Source organism: Neofelis nebulosa, chromosome 7 (assembly GCF_028018385.1).
Source record: "Neofelis nebulosa isolate mNeoNeb1 chromosome 7, mNeoNeb1.pri, whole genome shotgun sequence".
NCBI classification, from domain to species: Eukaryota; Metazoa; Chordata; class Mammalia; order Carnivora; family Felidae; genus Neofelis; species Neofelis nebulosa.
The window spans coordinates 5,422,219-5,437,809 of record NC_080788.1 but is presented as its reverse complement, the minus strand read 5'-3'; the positions used below and the strand labels follow the sequence as shown (position 1 = coordinate 5,437,809).

Genomic DNA, 15,591 nt, shown 5'->3' with positions numbered 1-15,591 from the left:
ACATTCCCTCCAATCTTCTATTGCAGAGACCGGAGGGGCAGATGCCCCTTCCCAGCCTCCCTCATCTGGGGGGTCAGCAACATGTCCAGTTTGGTTATTGAGACATAAGGGCAAACCTCGTGGAAAGCTTATAGGTAAACTTCGGGTTTTCAGATACTAGGAACACATTTAGCCACGGCTAACCCCTTTTTCTATATACTTTGAACACAGAGGTGATGCCTGGAGCTCTGGAGCCGTCTTGCAACCATGGAAAGAGAAAGCATAAAAACAAATTCAGCATTCAGAAAGACAAAAAACAACTTTGCCATTGTTGGATCGCTTAACCAGCACCTAGTTTTCCTCTGGATTCATGTGAAATAAATTTGTTGAAATCACTAGATGTCAGCTTTCCTTTCTTGCAGCCAAAATCATTCCTGATGCACGTAAAGATCCTCATTTCTTTAAAACTTTTTATATTTTACATAATTTCAGATTTATAAAAAAGTTGCAGGGGCGCCTGGGTGGCTCACTCGGTGAGGCATCCGACTCTTGGTTTCAGCTCAGGTGGTGATCTCGTGGTTAATGGGTTTGAGCCCCACATTAGGCTCTGAACTGTCAGCGCAGAGCCTGCTTGGGATTCTCTCTCTCCCTCTCTTTGCCCCCTCCCCTGCTCATGCGTGATCTCTCTCTCAAAATAAATAAACTTTTTTTTTTTTAAGTTGCAATAGGGGCATCTGGGTGGCTCAGTCAATTGAGCGTCCGACTTTGGCTCAGGTCATGATCTCGTGGTCCGTGAGTTCGAGCCCCACATCAGGCTCTGTGTGGACAGCTCAGAGCCTGGAGCCTGCTTTGGATTCTGCGACTCCCTCTCTCTCTGCCCCTCTCCTGCTCATGCCTCTATCTCTCCCTCTCTCAAAAATGAACAAACATTATAAAAAAAAAAAAAGAAAGAAAGAAAAAAATTGCAATAAAATAAAGAATTCTTAGGGTGCCTGCTGGCTCAGTCAGTAGAGCATGCGACTCTTGGTCTTGGGGTTGTGAATTTGAGCCCCATCTTGGCTGCAGAGATTACTTAATAAAATTTTAAAAAACAACTCATATATTCTTTACCCAGATCCTCTAAGTATTTTTCTGCACTTACTTTATCATTTCTTTCTCTCTCTATAGTTTTTTCTAAACCATTTGAGAGTAAGTTGGTATGTGCCCCTTTATCCCTAAATACTTCACTGTTTATTTCACAAAAACAAGGATATTCTCTTACATAATCACAGTGTCATTATCAAAATCAGGAAATTGACATCGATATAGTACTGTTATCTAATCTACAGATGTTATTGGAATGCTTACCCACTAATATTCCTTTTTATAAGTTTATTTATTTTTTAAAGTTTATTTATTTATGTGGGGAGGGGGGAGAGAGAATCCCAATCAGACCCCACATCGTCAGCACCAAGCCAGATATGGGGCTCGAAGCTGAAACCAAGAGTCAGATGCTTAATTGACTGAGCCACCCAGGTTCCCCTCCCAGTAATATTCTTTATGGCAAATGGAAATCTAAGATCGTTCCCTATATTCAGTTATGTTTCTTGGCATCCTTCATCTGGAACAGTTGCTCAATTTTTGTGTCTTTCATGACTTTGGAAATTTTTGAAGTGACGAGTCCGTTATTGTGTAGAATGTCCGTTAATTAGGGTTCATCTTGTATGTTCTCATGGTTTGTTTCAGATTATGCATTTTTGGCAGGAATACCACAGGGACAATGTTGTGTTCTTCTCAATTTGTCCATCAGGAGGCAGATGATGTCCCATTACTGATGTTAAGCTTGGATCATTTGATGAAGGTGGGGTCTGCCAGTTTCCTCCACTGTCAAGTTTCTAATTTTTCCCTCTGTAACCAATAAGACTCTTGAAGGGAGAGACTTTGAGAATAGATAACTACCTCACTAGCCAACTTGCACCCACGAGTTTTAGCCTCCATTGATGATTCGTGCCCTTTCCCTATTTGTTTATCTCAGAATGGGCTCATGAATTCTTACTTTACCCAATAGGATATGATCCATTACTGTTACTATTTTTGTACTTAAATTATCCCAGATTTGACCTTCAAGCTGGCTTCTGTGTCCTTGTAACATGTCCCCATCCATTTTTTAGTTGTCGTTGTTTTTCTTCTGGACACAGCCAGATGATCTAGGCTTATCTAGCACTTCTCTGCTCAGCCCCAGAATCAGCCATTTTTCCAAGGAATATCAGTTTCTTTTCATGGAAACAGGTGTTTGGGCACCAGCTCTGTTTTCCAAAGCTCATTCTTTCTTAGCTGGCTTTTTTATAAGAGGAGCGACCCTTCAACTCCTATCGCGTCATCCTTTCTATTATGTGTCTGTTCAACACCTTCCTCCAGATTTTTCCTTCACCCTCCAGATCTCTGCGTCTGGAATTGGGAATGTGTTTCTCCAGAGGCAAAGGCCAGTGGCTATGAATAAGTACAATCTTTCTCAAGTACACATGCTTACATACTCATATCAGAGTTATTTCCTAGACAATTTGGGGCAAAATAGAGAATCAATATGTACAATTTAAGGCCAACGATGTTTAAGCAATAATTTTACCAAACTTGAGATGTAGAATGGAATCTAAAACTCCTTAGCAAACGTGAGATACAAATGCACGTCTTTGCTTTTTTGTTTCCTAAGTAATATTTAATAGTTCTTAAAAGCTTAGCGTTTCAGAGTGTGGCCCAAGGAACACGAGTTTCACAGAAGTTTCCTGCAACGTAAGGGGTCGGATTGCGATGTCAAATACATTGCGGGGAGCTCGGTAACAAGAAGTTAAGCAGGTTTCCCGTGGTTTTGATATGCCGACGTCCGTTGTGACTTGCCCGCCCGGTGGGATGATGGAACACAGTGCTTCCCCATTCCCCAACACTCCTGATGGTGAATAACTCAGGCGGAGGGCTGCCTGGCCCCGTCCCACAGGGTTCATGTGCCCGACAGCCAGTAAGTCACCTCTACTTCCTAACTATCCCCAGAATTCATTCACATCTGTCCATACTAACGCTCATTATCCAATTCAGGCCACCCAATCTCTCGCTGATTGAGGCCTTAATTGGTCCACTTGTGTATCAGGGTCCCAGCAGGAAACAGATGGCACACGCAAACTGGTAATTTGGAGAAAAGTTAATAAAGACAGCGGGCAGGGTTTAGGGATCAGGCTCCCCTGCTGCTATTTAGAGCAGGAACCATTAGCACTCTGTGCCCTAAGGGCCCTGGGGAGGGATTGCTTACTGCCGAGGGCAGAGGGTGGGTGTTTGGCCTTTGGTAGGGAGAGGCAGGCCCTGGTGGTAACCCAGAAGAAGTCCTAACTAACCCTGCCTTCCCCCAGACCTCCAGTCTCCTTGGGATGCCCGCTGTGGGCCAAACACAAGCAGAAGCTGGAGGGAAACAGTGCCCCAGACCATGTGGCCAGCTTCCCAGGGCACAGAGGAAAGTGAGGGTGGAGAGTGGGTCTGCAGGGCCACACGAAACATACCTCGCCCACGCTGTCTTGAGTCTTACCTCCTTATCCCCATTCCTCCTCCGTGGGTCTCAAGTCAACATCTGAATATTTCTCATTCTTCTTAAAATCCATAACTACTCCCAATTATTCCTGGAATAAGATTGGTGGTTTAGTCCTAGCTCATTAGAACTGAGGTCAGCCTCTCTTCCAAAGTCTACGTTCAGTGACCAGTGTCAACAAGCTTGAAATCAGTGACGGGGAAGCACTGACCCCACGGAATTGGCAAATGCTACTGATCAGGGCATTAATTTTTCCCTTTCAGAAGGCTGTATATATATAAAAAGCGTTTTATTTAAAAACTTGTTATGAACTCAGGAAATGTTCTCTTTTTTGAAAGTTTATTTATTTTGAGAGAGAGAGAGAGCGCACACGTGCCAGGGGGAGACAAACAGGGAGATAGGGACAGAGAGAGAATCCCAGGCGAGCTGTGCAGTGTCAGTACAGAGCCTGAGGCCGGGCGGAACTCACGACCAGGAGAGATCATGACCTTAAGATCTCGGACCTGAGCCGAAACCAAGAGCTGGATGCATAACCAACCGAGCCACCCAGGGGCCCCAGGAAATGTTCTGTTAAAAGTAACTACTTCAGGGGCACTTGGGTGGCTCAGTTGGTTAAGGTCCAACTTTGGCTCAGGTCACGATCTCGTGGTTCACAAGTTTGAGCCCCAAGTTGGGCTCTGTGCTGACAGCTCAGAGCCTGGAGCCTACTTCGGGTTCTCTGTCTCCCTCTCTGCCCCTCCCCTGCTCACGCTCTCTCTCTCTCTCTCTCTTTCAAAAATAAACACTAAAATTTTTTTTTTAAATAAAAAAATTAATTACTTCATTGGAGCACCGGGCTGGCTTAGTTGGTAGAGCATGCAATTCTTGTTCTCACAATCGTGAGTTCAAGCCCCACGTTGAACAGAGAGATTATTCAAACAAAACAAACAAAAGTAACTACTTCATTGAAAAAGCTTAGAAACAACGGCAACCTAAGAGCCATAAGCCTTCCCAGCACCAAGACCGTATTCCCTACTTTTGTTTCCCACTAAAAGTTGCCAGGGCTCCCTGGAGAAACGGTTGATTCCAGGTCTGTGGTGAGAAAAACAAGATGAAAGTGAAACATATCCCAGAAAGCAAGGAGCTACCAAAGGCTACTGGGGTCATGCCAAAAGTGACAACAATCGCCGTCACCGTGAAGTTACTTCCACCGGCAAAGGAGACAATTTGAGCATTTAAGAAACAAACAAACAGGGGCACCTGGGTGGCTCAGTCGGTTGAGCGTCCAGCTGCGGCTCAGGTCATGATCTCACAGTCCATGAGTTCAAGCCCCACATCGGGCTCTGTGCTGACAGCTCAGAGCCTGGAGCCTGCTTTGGATTCTGTCTCCCTCTCTCTCTGCCCCTCCCCCACTCATGCTCTGTCTCTCTCTCTCTGTCTGTCAAAAATAAAGATTAAAACAAACAAAAAACCTACAGTGGATTGAAAGACATCAAATCTATAAAAACTCGGGGCACCTGGGAGGCTCAGTTGGTTGGGCATCCGTCATGGTTTCATGGGTTCAAACCCCGCGTCGGACTCCACACTACTTTGGATTCTCTGTCTCCCTCTCTCTCTGCCCCTCCCCGATTTGCACTGTCTCTGTCACTCTCAAAATAAATAAACATAAAAATAATCTTATGAAAACTCCAGGAGTCATAAAGACTTTAAAAATACAAAAAAAAAAAAAAAAAAAAAAAAGACAAAAAACCCAACAACCAAAAAAACCTTCAGCAGTCATCTTTGGAAGGTGCCAGGGGAAACCAGTAAATAAAGAGAGAGAAACAAGTATTTTTCATCTTTTCCTGTATGAATATTCCTCAAGGTAACCAAATAGTTGATGACAGGAAATTATTTTTAGAAGAATTCTGACTGATAAATGAAGAAGGAATGACAGATTTGGAATATCACCATTTTGCAACCCCCAGTAAAATAAGAAATCTAGGCCGTCATTATCAGTGGCTGCTGAATCCATGGGTATGCGATGAAAAGCTGATGGGAAAGTTATTTAAAAAAATATGTCAAATGGGCAACTTTGAACCCACTGACCAGTCTTTATTTACATCATGAAAAGGTAAGTCGGTGGTGTGATGTAATAAAAACTCTGAAATATTCTTGCCAAAAGGTTGAAACTGAGTGAGGTCCACAAAGATATAAGAAATCCAGAATGTATAAATTCTACAGGAGCGACATCAACTAAACTATAAGATTTTAAAAAAGAGAGCGAGTGGGGCGCCTGGGGGGCTCAGTGGGTTAAGCGTCCGACTTCAGCTCAGGTCAAGATCTCACGGTTCGTGGGTTCGAGCCCTGTGTTGGGCTCTGTGCTGACAGCGCAGAGACTGGAGCCTGCTTCGGATTCTGTGTCTCCCTCTCTCTCTGCCCCTCCCCCGCTCACGGTCTGTCTCTGTCTCTCAAAAATGATAAGAGAGAATTTATAGATGAAAGATTTAAAAGACTTGTCAAGTAAATGTAATATGTATACATTGTTAGGCACCTGATTCAAACATATGAACTATTTGAGCAAGTACAAGATGGGGAAACGGAAGCATTGCATGTCTGATTTTTTAAATTATTTAAGTATGATAATGGTTTGGGGATTTTTTTCAAAAGTCCTTACAGGTAAAGATTGAGATTTCTCGCCCCGGTACTACTGACTGGATTTTGGACTGGATAATTCTTTGTTGAGGGAAGCTGTCCTGTGCATTGTTAAGATATTAGTCAGGATCCCTGGCATCTACCCAATAAATGCCAATAGCATCCCCTTAGTTAGGATAAAAAAATATCTCCAAATATTGCCAAATGTCTCCTGCAGACACAATGGCTCCCTAATTAGAAACAATATGTCAGAGATATGTTAGAGATACCTACTATGTATGTATGTATGTGGAGATACATACTGAAGTATTTTTGGTTGAAATGATGCTGTATCTGGGATTTAAATAACCCCAGGGGAGGGGCGCCTGGGTGGCTCAGTCAGTTAAGCGTCCGACTTCAGCCCAGGTCACGATCTCGCGGTCCGTGAGTTCGAGCCCCGCGTCGGGCTCTGGGCCGACGGCTCGGAGCCTGGAGCCTGTTTCCGATTCTGTGTCTCCCTCTCTCTCTGCCCCTCCCCCGTTCATGCTCTGTCTCTCTCTGTCCCAAAATTAAATAAAAAAAAAAAAAAAAAAGAGTTTCTTATGTTTGGTCCCCCTCCTTGTTTTTACATTATTTTTCCTTCTCTTCCCTTATGTTCATCTGTTTTGTATCTTAAAGTCCTCATATGAGTGAAGCCTTATGATTTTTGTCTTTCTCTAATTTCACTTAGCATAATACCCTCCAGTTCCATCTACGTAGTTGCAAATGGCAAGATTTCCTTCTTTTTGATTGCCGAGTAATACTCCATTGTATATATATACCACATTTTCTTTATCCGTTCATCCATTGATGGACATTTGGGCTCTTTCCAAACTTTGGCTATTGTCGATAGTGCTGCTATAAACATTGGGGTGCATGTGCCCCTTAGAAACAGCACACCTGTATCCCTTGGATAAATACCTAGCAGTGCAATTGCTGGGTCGTAGGGTAGTTCTATTTTTAATTTTTTGAGGAACCTCCATACGGTTTTCCAGACTGGCTGCACCAGCTTGCATTCCCACCAGCAGTGCAAAAAGAGATCCTCTTTCTCCGCATCCTCGCCAACATCTGTTGTTGCCTGAGTTGTTCACGTTAGCCATTCTGAAAGGTGTGAGGTGGTATCTCATTGCGGTTTTGATTTGTATTTCCCTGATGATGAGTCGTGTTAAGCATTTTTTCATGTGTCGGTTGGCCATCTGGATGTCTTCTTTGGAGAAGTGTCTATTCATGTCTTTTGCCCATTTCTTCACTGGATTATTTGTATTTTGGGTGTTGAGTTTGATAAGTTCTTTGCAGATTTTGGATACTAACCCTTTAACTGATGTCATTTGCAAATATCTTCTCCCATTCTGTCAGTTGCCTTTTAGTTTTGCTGATTTTTTCCTTCTCTGTGCAGAAGCTTTTTATTTTGATGAGGTCCCAGTAGTTCATTTTTGCTTTTGTTTCCCTTGCTTCCAGAAACGTGTTGAGTAAGAAGTTGCTGCAGCTGAAATCAAAGAGGTTTTTGGCTGCTTTCTCCTAGAGGATTTTGATGGCTTCCCATCTTACATTGAGTTCTTTCATCCATTTTGAGTTTATTTTTGTGTCTGGTGTAAGAAAGTGGTCCAGGTTCATTCTCCTGCATGTCGCTGTCCAGTTTCCCAGCACCACTTGCTGAAGAGACTGTCTTTATTCCATTGGATATTCTTTCCTGCTTTGTCAAAGATTAGTTGGCCATATGTTTCTGGGTCCATTTCTGGGTTTTCTGTTCTGTTCTACTGATCTGTTTTTGTGCCCAAAAAAGTTTAATTTTTTTTAATGTTTACTTTTGAGAGAGAGAGAGAGAGAGAGGGAGAGGAGAGGAGAGGAGAGGAGAGGAGAGGAGAGGAGAGGAGAGGAGAGGAGAGGAGAGGAGAGGAGAGGAGGAGAGAGAGTGGGAGACAGAGAATCTGAAGCAGGCTCCCGGCTCTGAGCTGTCAGCACAGAGCTGGACATGGGGCTCGAACTCATGAACCATGAGATCATGACCTGAGTGGAAGTTGGATGCTTAACCAATTGAGCCACCCAGGCGCCCCTAATAAAATGTTTTAAAAATTATAGTGTAAAGGAGAATTAAAATACTTCCATTTTCTCCAAGCATCTTTAGCATATTAAATAAGTTGTCTCTAAGTCAAAAGGTTAAGAGTGTAATTCATAGTTATTAAAAAGTCTTAGTAAAGCTCCTTGTCTACTTCCCAAGTCTGGAGAAAGTGGATGGTGTGTCTCATGACTGAATAATAAATTCTTTTCCACACCAGGTAAAATTTTTTTGGCTTTTAACAAAATTGGAAGACCTAATCATGTTCTAATTATCTATTACAAATCATTGAGACTCTTAGGATAAACTAAGGAGTCCCCCCAAATAGATAACATCACTGTAACAAAACATCTTCCATTTTCATATGCTTATTATGACAGCAAAGAGTCTCAGAGCTTACATTTATAAAAATAAAAAATAGGAAGAGAATTGGTCATGACCTCTATCTCATTCTGACAAGTAGTAACATTTATCCATAAGTTTCTTAAACTTTCATTAAAAAATTCTTCATTTAGGGCGCCTGGGTGGCGCAGTCGGTTAAGCGTCCGACTTCAGCCAGGTCACGATCTCGCGGTCCGTGAGTTCGAGCCCCGCGTCAGGCTCTGGGCTGATGGCTCGGAGCCTGGAGCCTGTTTCCGATTCTGTGTCTCCCTCTCTCTCTGCCCCTCCCCCGTTCATGCTCTGTCTCTCTCTGTCCCAAAAATAAATAAAAAAAAAAAAAAATAAAAAAAAAAAAAAAAAAAAAAAAATTCTTCATTTAGGAGCACCTGGGTGGCTCAGTAGGTTGAGCGACCGACTTCGGCTCAGGTCATGATCTTGCAGTTTGTGGGTTCGAGCCCCACGTCAGGCTCTGTGCTGACGGCTCGGAGCCTGGAGCCCGCTTTGGATTCTGTGTGTCCCTCTCTCTCTCTCTGCCCCTTCCCTGCTCATGCTCTGTCTCTGTCTCTCAAAAATGAATAAACATTAAAAAAAAAATTTTTTTTAATTCATTTATCTAAGAAGTGCATTTCAAATATCTTACTTTTACAACAGTCAAGACAATACATGACTTGGATCGAATATACACTAACAAGAACTATAATGACAAAACATTTTCCTGGATTGCATTAACAGCCTTAGATAAAACACATTTTTATTTTTTTAGATAATTGTGACAGAATAATAAAAAGTAAGACTTATGCTTTAAATGTTAGGATAAAAATCTGAGGGAAGTGCAATGGAAACATGAGTCTAAAGAGGAAAAACATGGAAGGTCTGAATTGACAAGGAGGTCAGATCTCATGGTTCATGAGTTCGAGCCCCTCATGAGTTCATGAATTCATGTCAGCGGGCTCTGTGCTGACAGCTCAGAGCCTGGAGCCTGATTCAGATTTTCTGTCTCCCTCTCTCTCTCCCCCTCCTCACTCGCTCTCTCTCTCTCTCAAAAATAAACATAAAAAAAAATTAAACTGTTTTTTGTATCTTTAAAAATGGATGGGGGGGGGGCACCTGGGTGGCTCAGTCGGTTAAACATCTGACTTTGGCTCAGGTCATGACGAGTCTGAGCCCCACATTGGGCTCTCTGCTGTCAGCGCAGAGCCCGCTTCAGATCCTCTGTTCCCCTCTCTCTGCCCTTCCCCCATTCTCTCTCTCAAAAATAAACTTTTAAAAAAAGTTTAAAAAATGGATAGGGGGACAAAAATAGACACATAGATCAATGAAACAATAGAGAACCCAGAATTCATTATTCAATTATTCAGCATTATTTCAATACCCAAGCTATGGAAGCAACCCAAGTGTCCACCGAATGGATAAAGAAGATACTGTGTATATACAATGGAATATTACTCAGTCATAAAAAGAATGACACCTTGCCATTTGAGACAACATGGATGGGCCTACAGGGCATTATGCTAAGTGAAATAAATCCGAGAAAGACCAATACCCTATGATTTTACTCATGTGAAGTCTAAAGAAAACAAATGAATAAAGAAAGAAAAAAAATCAGAGTTTTACAGGGAACAGATTGGTGGTGGGAGGGTGGGTAAAATGAAGGGGATTAAGAGGTACAAACTTGCTAGAGTCAGTCATGGAGACGGAAAGTACAGTGTGGGGAACAGATTGTAATAGGGTATGGTGACAGATGTGACCACACTCACTGTGGTGAGCACTAAGTGTAAAAAAAAAAAAAAAAAAAAAAAAAAAAAAAGGATCAGGGGTTCTGTTCTATAGGTTAAAAGCGAAGTAATTTTTATCTTGAAATTCACAGTATGTTGGCAATTATACACTTCATAATTTAAACATAAAAAAAAAAAAAAAGGAACTGTCAAGTTTGAAATTTGCAGAGGGATGCAGCTGTGCCAAATTCTTCATGAGTTTGCAGAGGCCTCCGGGGACACGCGCCGTCTACCTGTGTCGCTTGGGGTACCCGCTTCCCTTCCTACTATTTCCCTTTGTGTGGTTTCCTTATTTAACATCTTATGTCTTGATAAACACCTAGCTCTCTTGGCTTCTTTGCAGGACGACAGTAGAGCCGAAGTTGTTTCAAGGACAGAGGCTGAGACAGTGGAGGCTCAGGGGCGCCCCCGGAGGCTGCTGGCTGGGGAGCCCTGCTCTGGCATCACCATCCCCCTCACGCCATCATCTCCCATTTTTCACTGGTTTACTGGAGAATGATTCTGTTTTTCCTCTTCTTTCCTACTCCCTAATTTCCGAATAGAGTCTGGCCACAGTTTATAAACACAACAGGATGCGTATACACATATTTGTATTTTTAAGTGAGGCTGTCCCCTGGGGCTTTACCTAAAAGGAAGCCACTTCTTGTTTCCCCTTTTGCTATTTACTTTGTCCGGACGTGACTTCCCCCAGTCCCCTCCGGCACTCAGATGGAGCAGAGAAGGCCCCTGAGGGGTCTCCTGTGACTACATGCCCACACCCGGTGTGCGGGGTTCACAGGATAGTGGCAAAGGCTCCAGTGATTCTGAGCGTCAGCCAATCAGAGGCGGTACACTGTGTGTTCTCCCCGCCCCCAGATCTCCTCAGGTCCAGGCCACTGTAAGCAGTTATTACTTAAAAAAAGGCTCAACTCCCATGTTAAACACCACTTTCAGATAATTATGAAAGATATCTGATAGATAACCTGGGTTGGCTCCCCCAGAGAGACCGTGGTGGTTTTCAATCATTACATCTTGCTCTAGTCAACGCTGTTGAACAGGAACTACTAACAATGAAACTGAGAAAAATAAACACAAACATGAACAAATGACCTTTTATTTCATACAGAGATACAAAGGCAATTGTGTGCAGCAATCTGATGGGCAGTCCAAATCGTTGGAAGTAAATTCATGATAAATGTCACGACAGCCGGTGGAAGACAAGGTGGGAGGAGGAGGGACGGGACAGAGAGCGCCACAGCCAATAAGTAGAAATAGGAAGAGCTACAAGGTTTCAGAGCCTGACTTGAGTTCAGCCGGGGCACTCTCGATGCTGTTGTAACCGTAATTCTACACCGCCACCAGCAAAATCTGCAAGTGCATTTTGTGCCATTTTGCATTAGAAGTTGCATCAAGGGCCCTGTAATCCTTACGAATAGTTGACACATCGTATTTCATCACGGGAGTTGTAAACTTTGCTCGCGGTCTGTCATGCACGTGGCCTTTGAGGCCCAACAAGCATTTGGGATGGGCATCCTCTTAAGGTAAAAGACTTGACAACTTTGGTCCCAGTTTTTGAGGTGACGTTACTTGTAATAGTATCTGCTTTTGATCTGAGGAGAAGGTCTCCTAAAAACTGATCTTCCAGAATACAGTAGAAAACAAGGTCAGGCTGGTGTGGAGTCTCCGGCCACGGCACCTCTCCCCGGCCTGCAGTGTGCGGAGACTCAGACGACTTAGATTTGCACAACGGTGGGCCTGACCGGGTAAACAGTCTCCCGTGAAAAACACATCTCCAACGCTTCCATTTGTAACAGGGACACATCACATAATTTGTTATTAACGAAACAGTTTATTGGCTTTCAATATACAGCAGTAAATTTTTTCATGTAAGTTTATTTTGTTAAACTTTATGTTTTATGATAAAAGAATACTGAACCAAAACATTGGGGTAAATGGAGGTGTAGTAGCATGATTTCTAATATATTTTCCCGGATAAACAATTTGTTGTTGTTGTTGCTTTAAGTGTATGACATTTTATCTGATAACAAAAGCTTCCTAAATTCAATGTTTAGAATTGAATCATTTCTGACTAAACCCAGAAAACGGGAGCTCTTAAAATAAAGGCACAGTGTGGGCAGCAGGACAAGAGAAAGAAATGGGAAGAAGATGTTAATACCCAGTTAACATCGGTTGGTTTCGTTTTTGACTCAGTCTGTCTAAAGCAGGATTATCTCCCTGCAACCCTGTAGATAAATCCTAGTGTTTTGGCTATAAGTTTTAAGAGTTCAGATATACAGATAAGCCAATTTTTAAAAAAAACCCTTCTCTTACAGTATTCTAAAGGCTTTTTAAAGCATTATATAAATCTTCAAAATTCCTATCACCCACAATTTTAAGAAATAAATCTAGACTTTAATAAGGCACTCAAGATAGAAAACAGTTTTGAAGACAATTACATTCTACGCTAGGGCTCGCCCATCCCTTGGCCATAGGGACGGAACAGATGCCTTCCAGAACGGAGCCCACCTCTGTGCACCAACAGAGTCGAGCAGGCACCGCAGAGCACTGTGAATTTGCCTAGAGAGCTGGGTTTTATCAGCGGGAGTGTCCCATCCACCGATGAGAGAGCTATGCCAACAGCACTGCTCCAATTTAATGGTGAAATTTAAAAACCGTATCTCCTCTTTGCTAGAAACGTGCAACACAGAACAGTGACTTTTGTTAGCTCTTGCACACACAGGACAACAACAGGAGGACCAGTGAGCCCGTGTCCTTCCACGTGACCGTCGGGGATGGAAATAAATGTAAAGGAACTTCACCGTTAAACGACAACCTACTAATTCTAGATGACCTGACATCTTACTTGTGTGCCTTATAAGCATGTGTATCACCAGCGCTGATGCTCCTGCTTCCAAATAACAAGAAATCAAATCCCACCAACCCTGTTGCTGATTCAGACAAACACCAAAGCTTACGATATAGCAATGCAGCCTCGAGGACCGTAGCGATGGAGAGAGATTTTAGCGGGGGTTCCACTCTTTCCTACGTGACAGAGGAAAATGAAGGAACAGGAGGGTCAGACTAAGCCTGAAATACAATTTCACTATGAAAAATGGGCAGCAGGCATCCCACGAGAGCGGGAAGAGCTAAAAACGCGGTGTCGGGAGCGCATCGAGTTGAGGCTTTGTTGAGGGCTGGCCTCTGCTTCCACTGAGTAAAGAAGGACCCGAGGAAGGTGGCCGTGAGGAGCTTCTCCCTTCCTCCCTCTGGGCTGGCGGCAACGACTGGTTACTTCCCGTAGAACTTTTTGTTGAGAAGGAAGATCAGGAGGTTGACATTTACTTTAGCTCTATTAAATAATTTCATGACCGCAACGCCCTCGTACTGTAGCTGCAGCAGGTCCTGTTTGGAAAAACACTCTGACAGTTAATCAAGTCTGTGGAACAAGAAACGCCACAGCGCAGGGAGGGATCCAGAAGGAATGAGGAATGACAGGTGTGAAATGGTGAGAGAAAGAAGTGCCCCACGACGGGCCGGTCCCCTGCACAACCACCCCAAGAGCTCGAGGAACAGGGCACACTGGTCAACAGAACTTTCTGGTACAACTGGAGATAAGAACTCGTGCGGTTCATATCCAAACGCACAAAACATGGAAAGAAAAAGCAGCAGGCTCATTGATCACACATACTTCTTTCAAAGTTACAATAACGTGTCTCTAGTTTGTCTAAGCGATGGGTCACCTGGAGAGGGTGAAGGCATTTCAGTCTCTGATAACATAATCATTGAAAACAAGGTAAGGCCACCAATGTCATCTCAATGGTAGCGTCTTAATTTCTATTTCACGTGAGAAAGCTTTTATATTCTGAAGGCAAGAGGGAAAAGGGCAAAATGTGCACTGTGCCTACTATGCGCTCATCATCATGTAAACACGTTAATGTCTTTAAGTCCTGATAAGAATCCTATAGGTGTGATTATCCCGAGTTTAAAGATGAGGCTCAGAGATGCTCAATGATTCGCCCACAGTACAGAGTTGGCCGGAGTGAGGCAGATCTGAGCGCAAAGCCCCTTTTTCCAGCACCCTCCTCTGTCCAGAGCAAATTTAGGAAACCTGAGGGGTCTTGCCCATAAACTTCAGAACAGAGGTGATGAGAAAGCAAGAGTCAAAGAGCTCGGAAGCGCCCAAAAGATCAACGTACTCATCTTCTGGAAAAATCCTAGCGGTTCCATGAGAACGAAGGCCCTGCTGCGTCACCCACCCGGCGTGACACCTCGCACCCGGCACTCACTCCATACTTTGTGAATGCGCGCGGGTGAACGCGCTACCCGAGGCGCGCACAGGTCTGGTGAGACTGAAGGCACAACAGGATGTTCGTTTGTGTAAGCACTAGAGCGCGGGCCTCACAGGACCCTCGCACTTCTGTTCGGCTAACGTGTTCGGAGGGCCTCTCGGCATTGAGAAGGAAGCAAAGACACGCTACGGGCCCTTGGGGAGCTCGCAGTTTGGGGGGTGGGAGGTAAGAGCCGACCGAGTCAACGGAGGCATCTCTACGGGCGATGGAGGCGGAGGAGGAACCGTCCGGGGCTGCTGCGGCTTGGAGGTGGGAACACATGTGAAAGCCCCCCCCCCCCCACTCGTGTAAACGACGGGGAATAAAGGAGCGGACGCAGGGTCAGCGCGTGCAGAGATGGCGCCTGCCAGGCCGACGGAGCGCAGCAGCGGGCGGCGGGAGGAGGGGAGGGGCCGGAACCGACCGGGACACACACAAAGCTGCGGGACTCGGGGCGGCGCCCGGGAGGCCTCGTGGCGCCTGGTGCTTTTCTCACGCATAAAAACCGGAGATACTTCAACATAAAAATTAGGTAAAATTATGTTATAAAATGATTCACTGCAAAGTTCTTTCCGAATTTAAAATGGGATTCAGGGGCGCCTGGGTGGCGCAGTCGGTTAGGCGTCCGACTTCAGCCAGGTCACGATCTCGCGGTCCGTGAGTTCGAGCCCCGCGTCGGGCTCTGGGCCGATGGCTCGGAGCCTGGAGCCTGTTTCCGATTCTGTGTCTCCCTCTCTCTCTGCCCCTCCCCCGTTCATGCTCTGTCTCTCTCTGTCCCAAAAATAAATAAAAAACGTTGAGAAAAAAAAAAAATTTAAAATGGGATTCAGTTTACAAAGATCCAATTTATACATGCCTTGTCAGAAATACAGGTAAGCACCTGTATCAAGTCAAAATGAGAGAAAAGATTTC

General features: G+C 44.2%; 1 protein-coding gene across 1 annotated transcript in view; it reads right to left on the bottom strand.

Moving 5' to 3' along the window:
• Positions 1 to 11,449: 11,449 nt before the first annotated feature.
• Positions 11,450 to 15,591, bottom strand: part of IQGAP1 (IQ motif containing GTPase activating protein 1) — a 103,990-nt gene continuing 99,848 nt past the window's right edge. Inside the window, exon 38 of the mRNA XM_058736496.1 lies at positions 11,450 to 13,753. Within this exon, the coding sequence (XP_058592479.1) occupies positions 13,640 to 13,753 (114 nt within the window). The 3' untranslated portion in view covers positions 11,450 to 13,639. The remainder of the gene's footprint in view (positions 13,754 to 15,591) is intronic.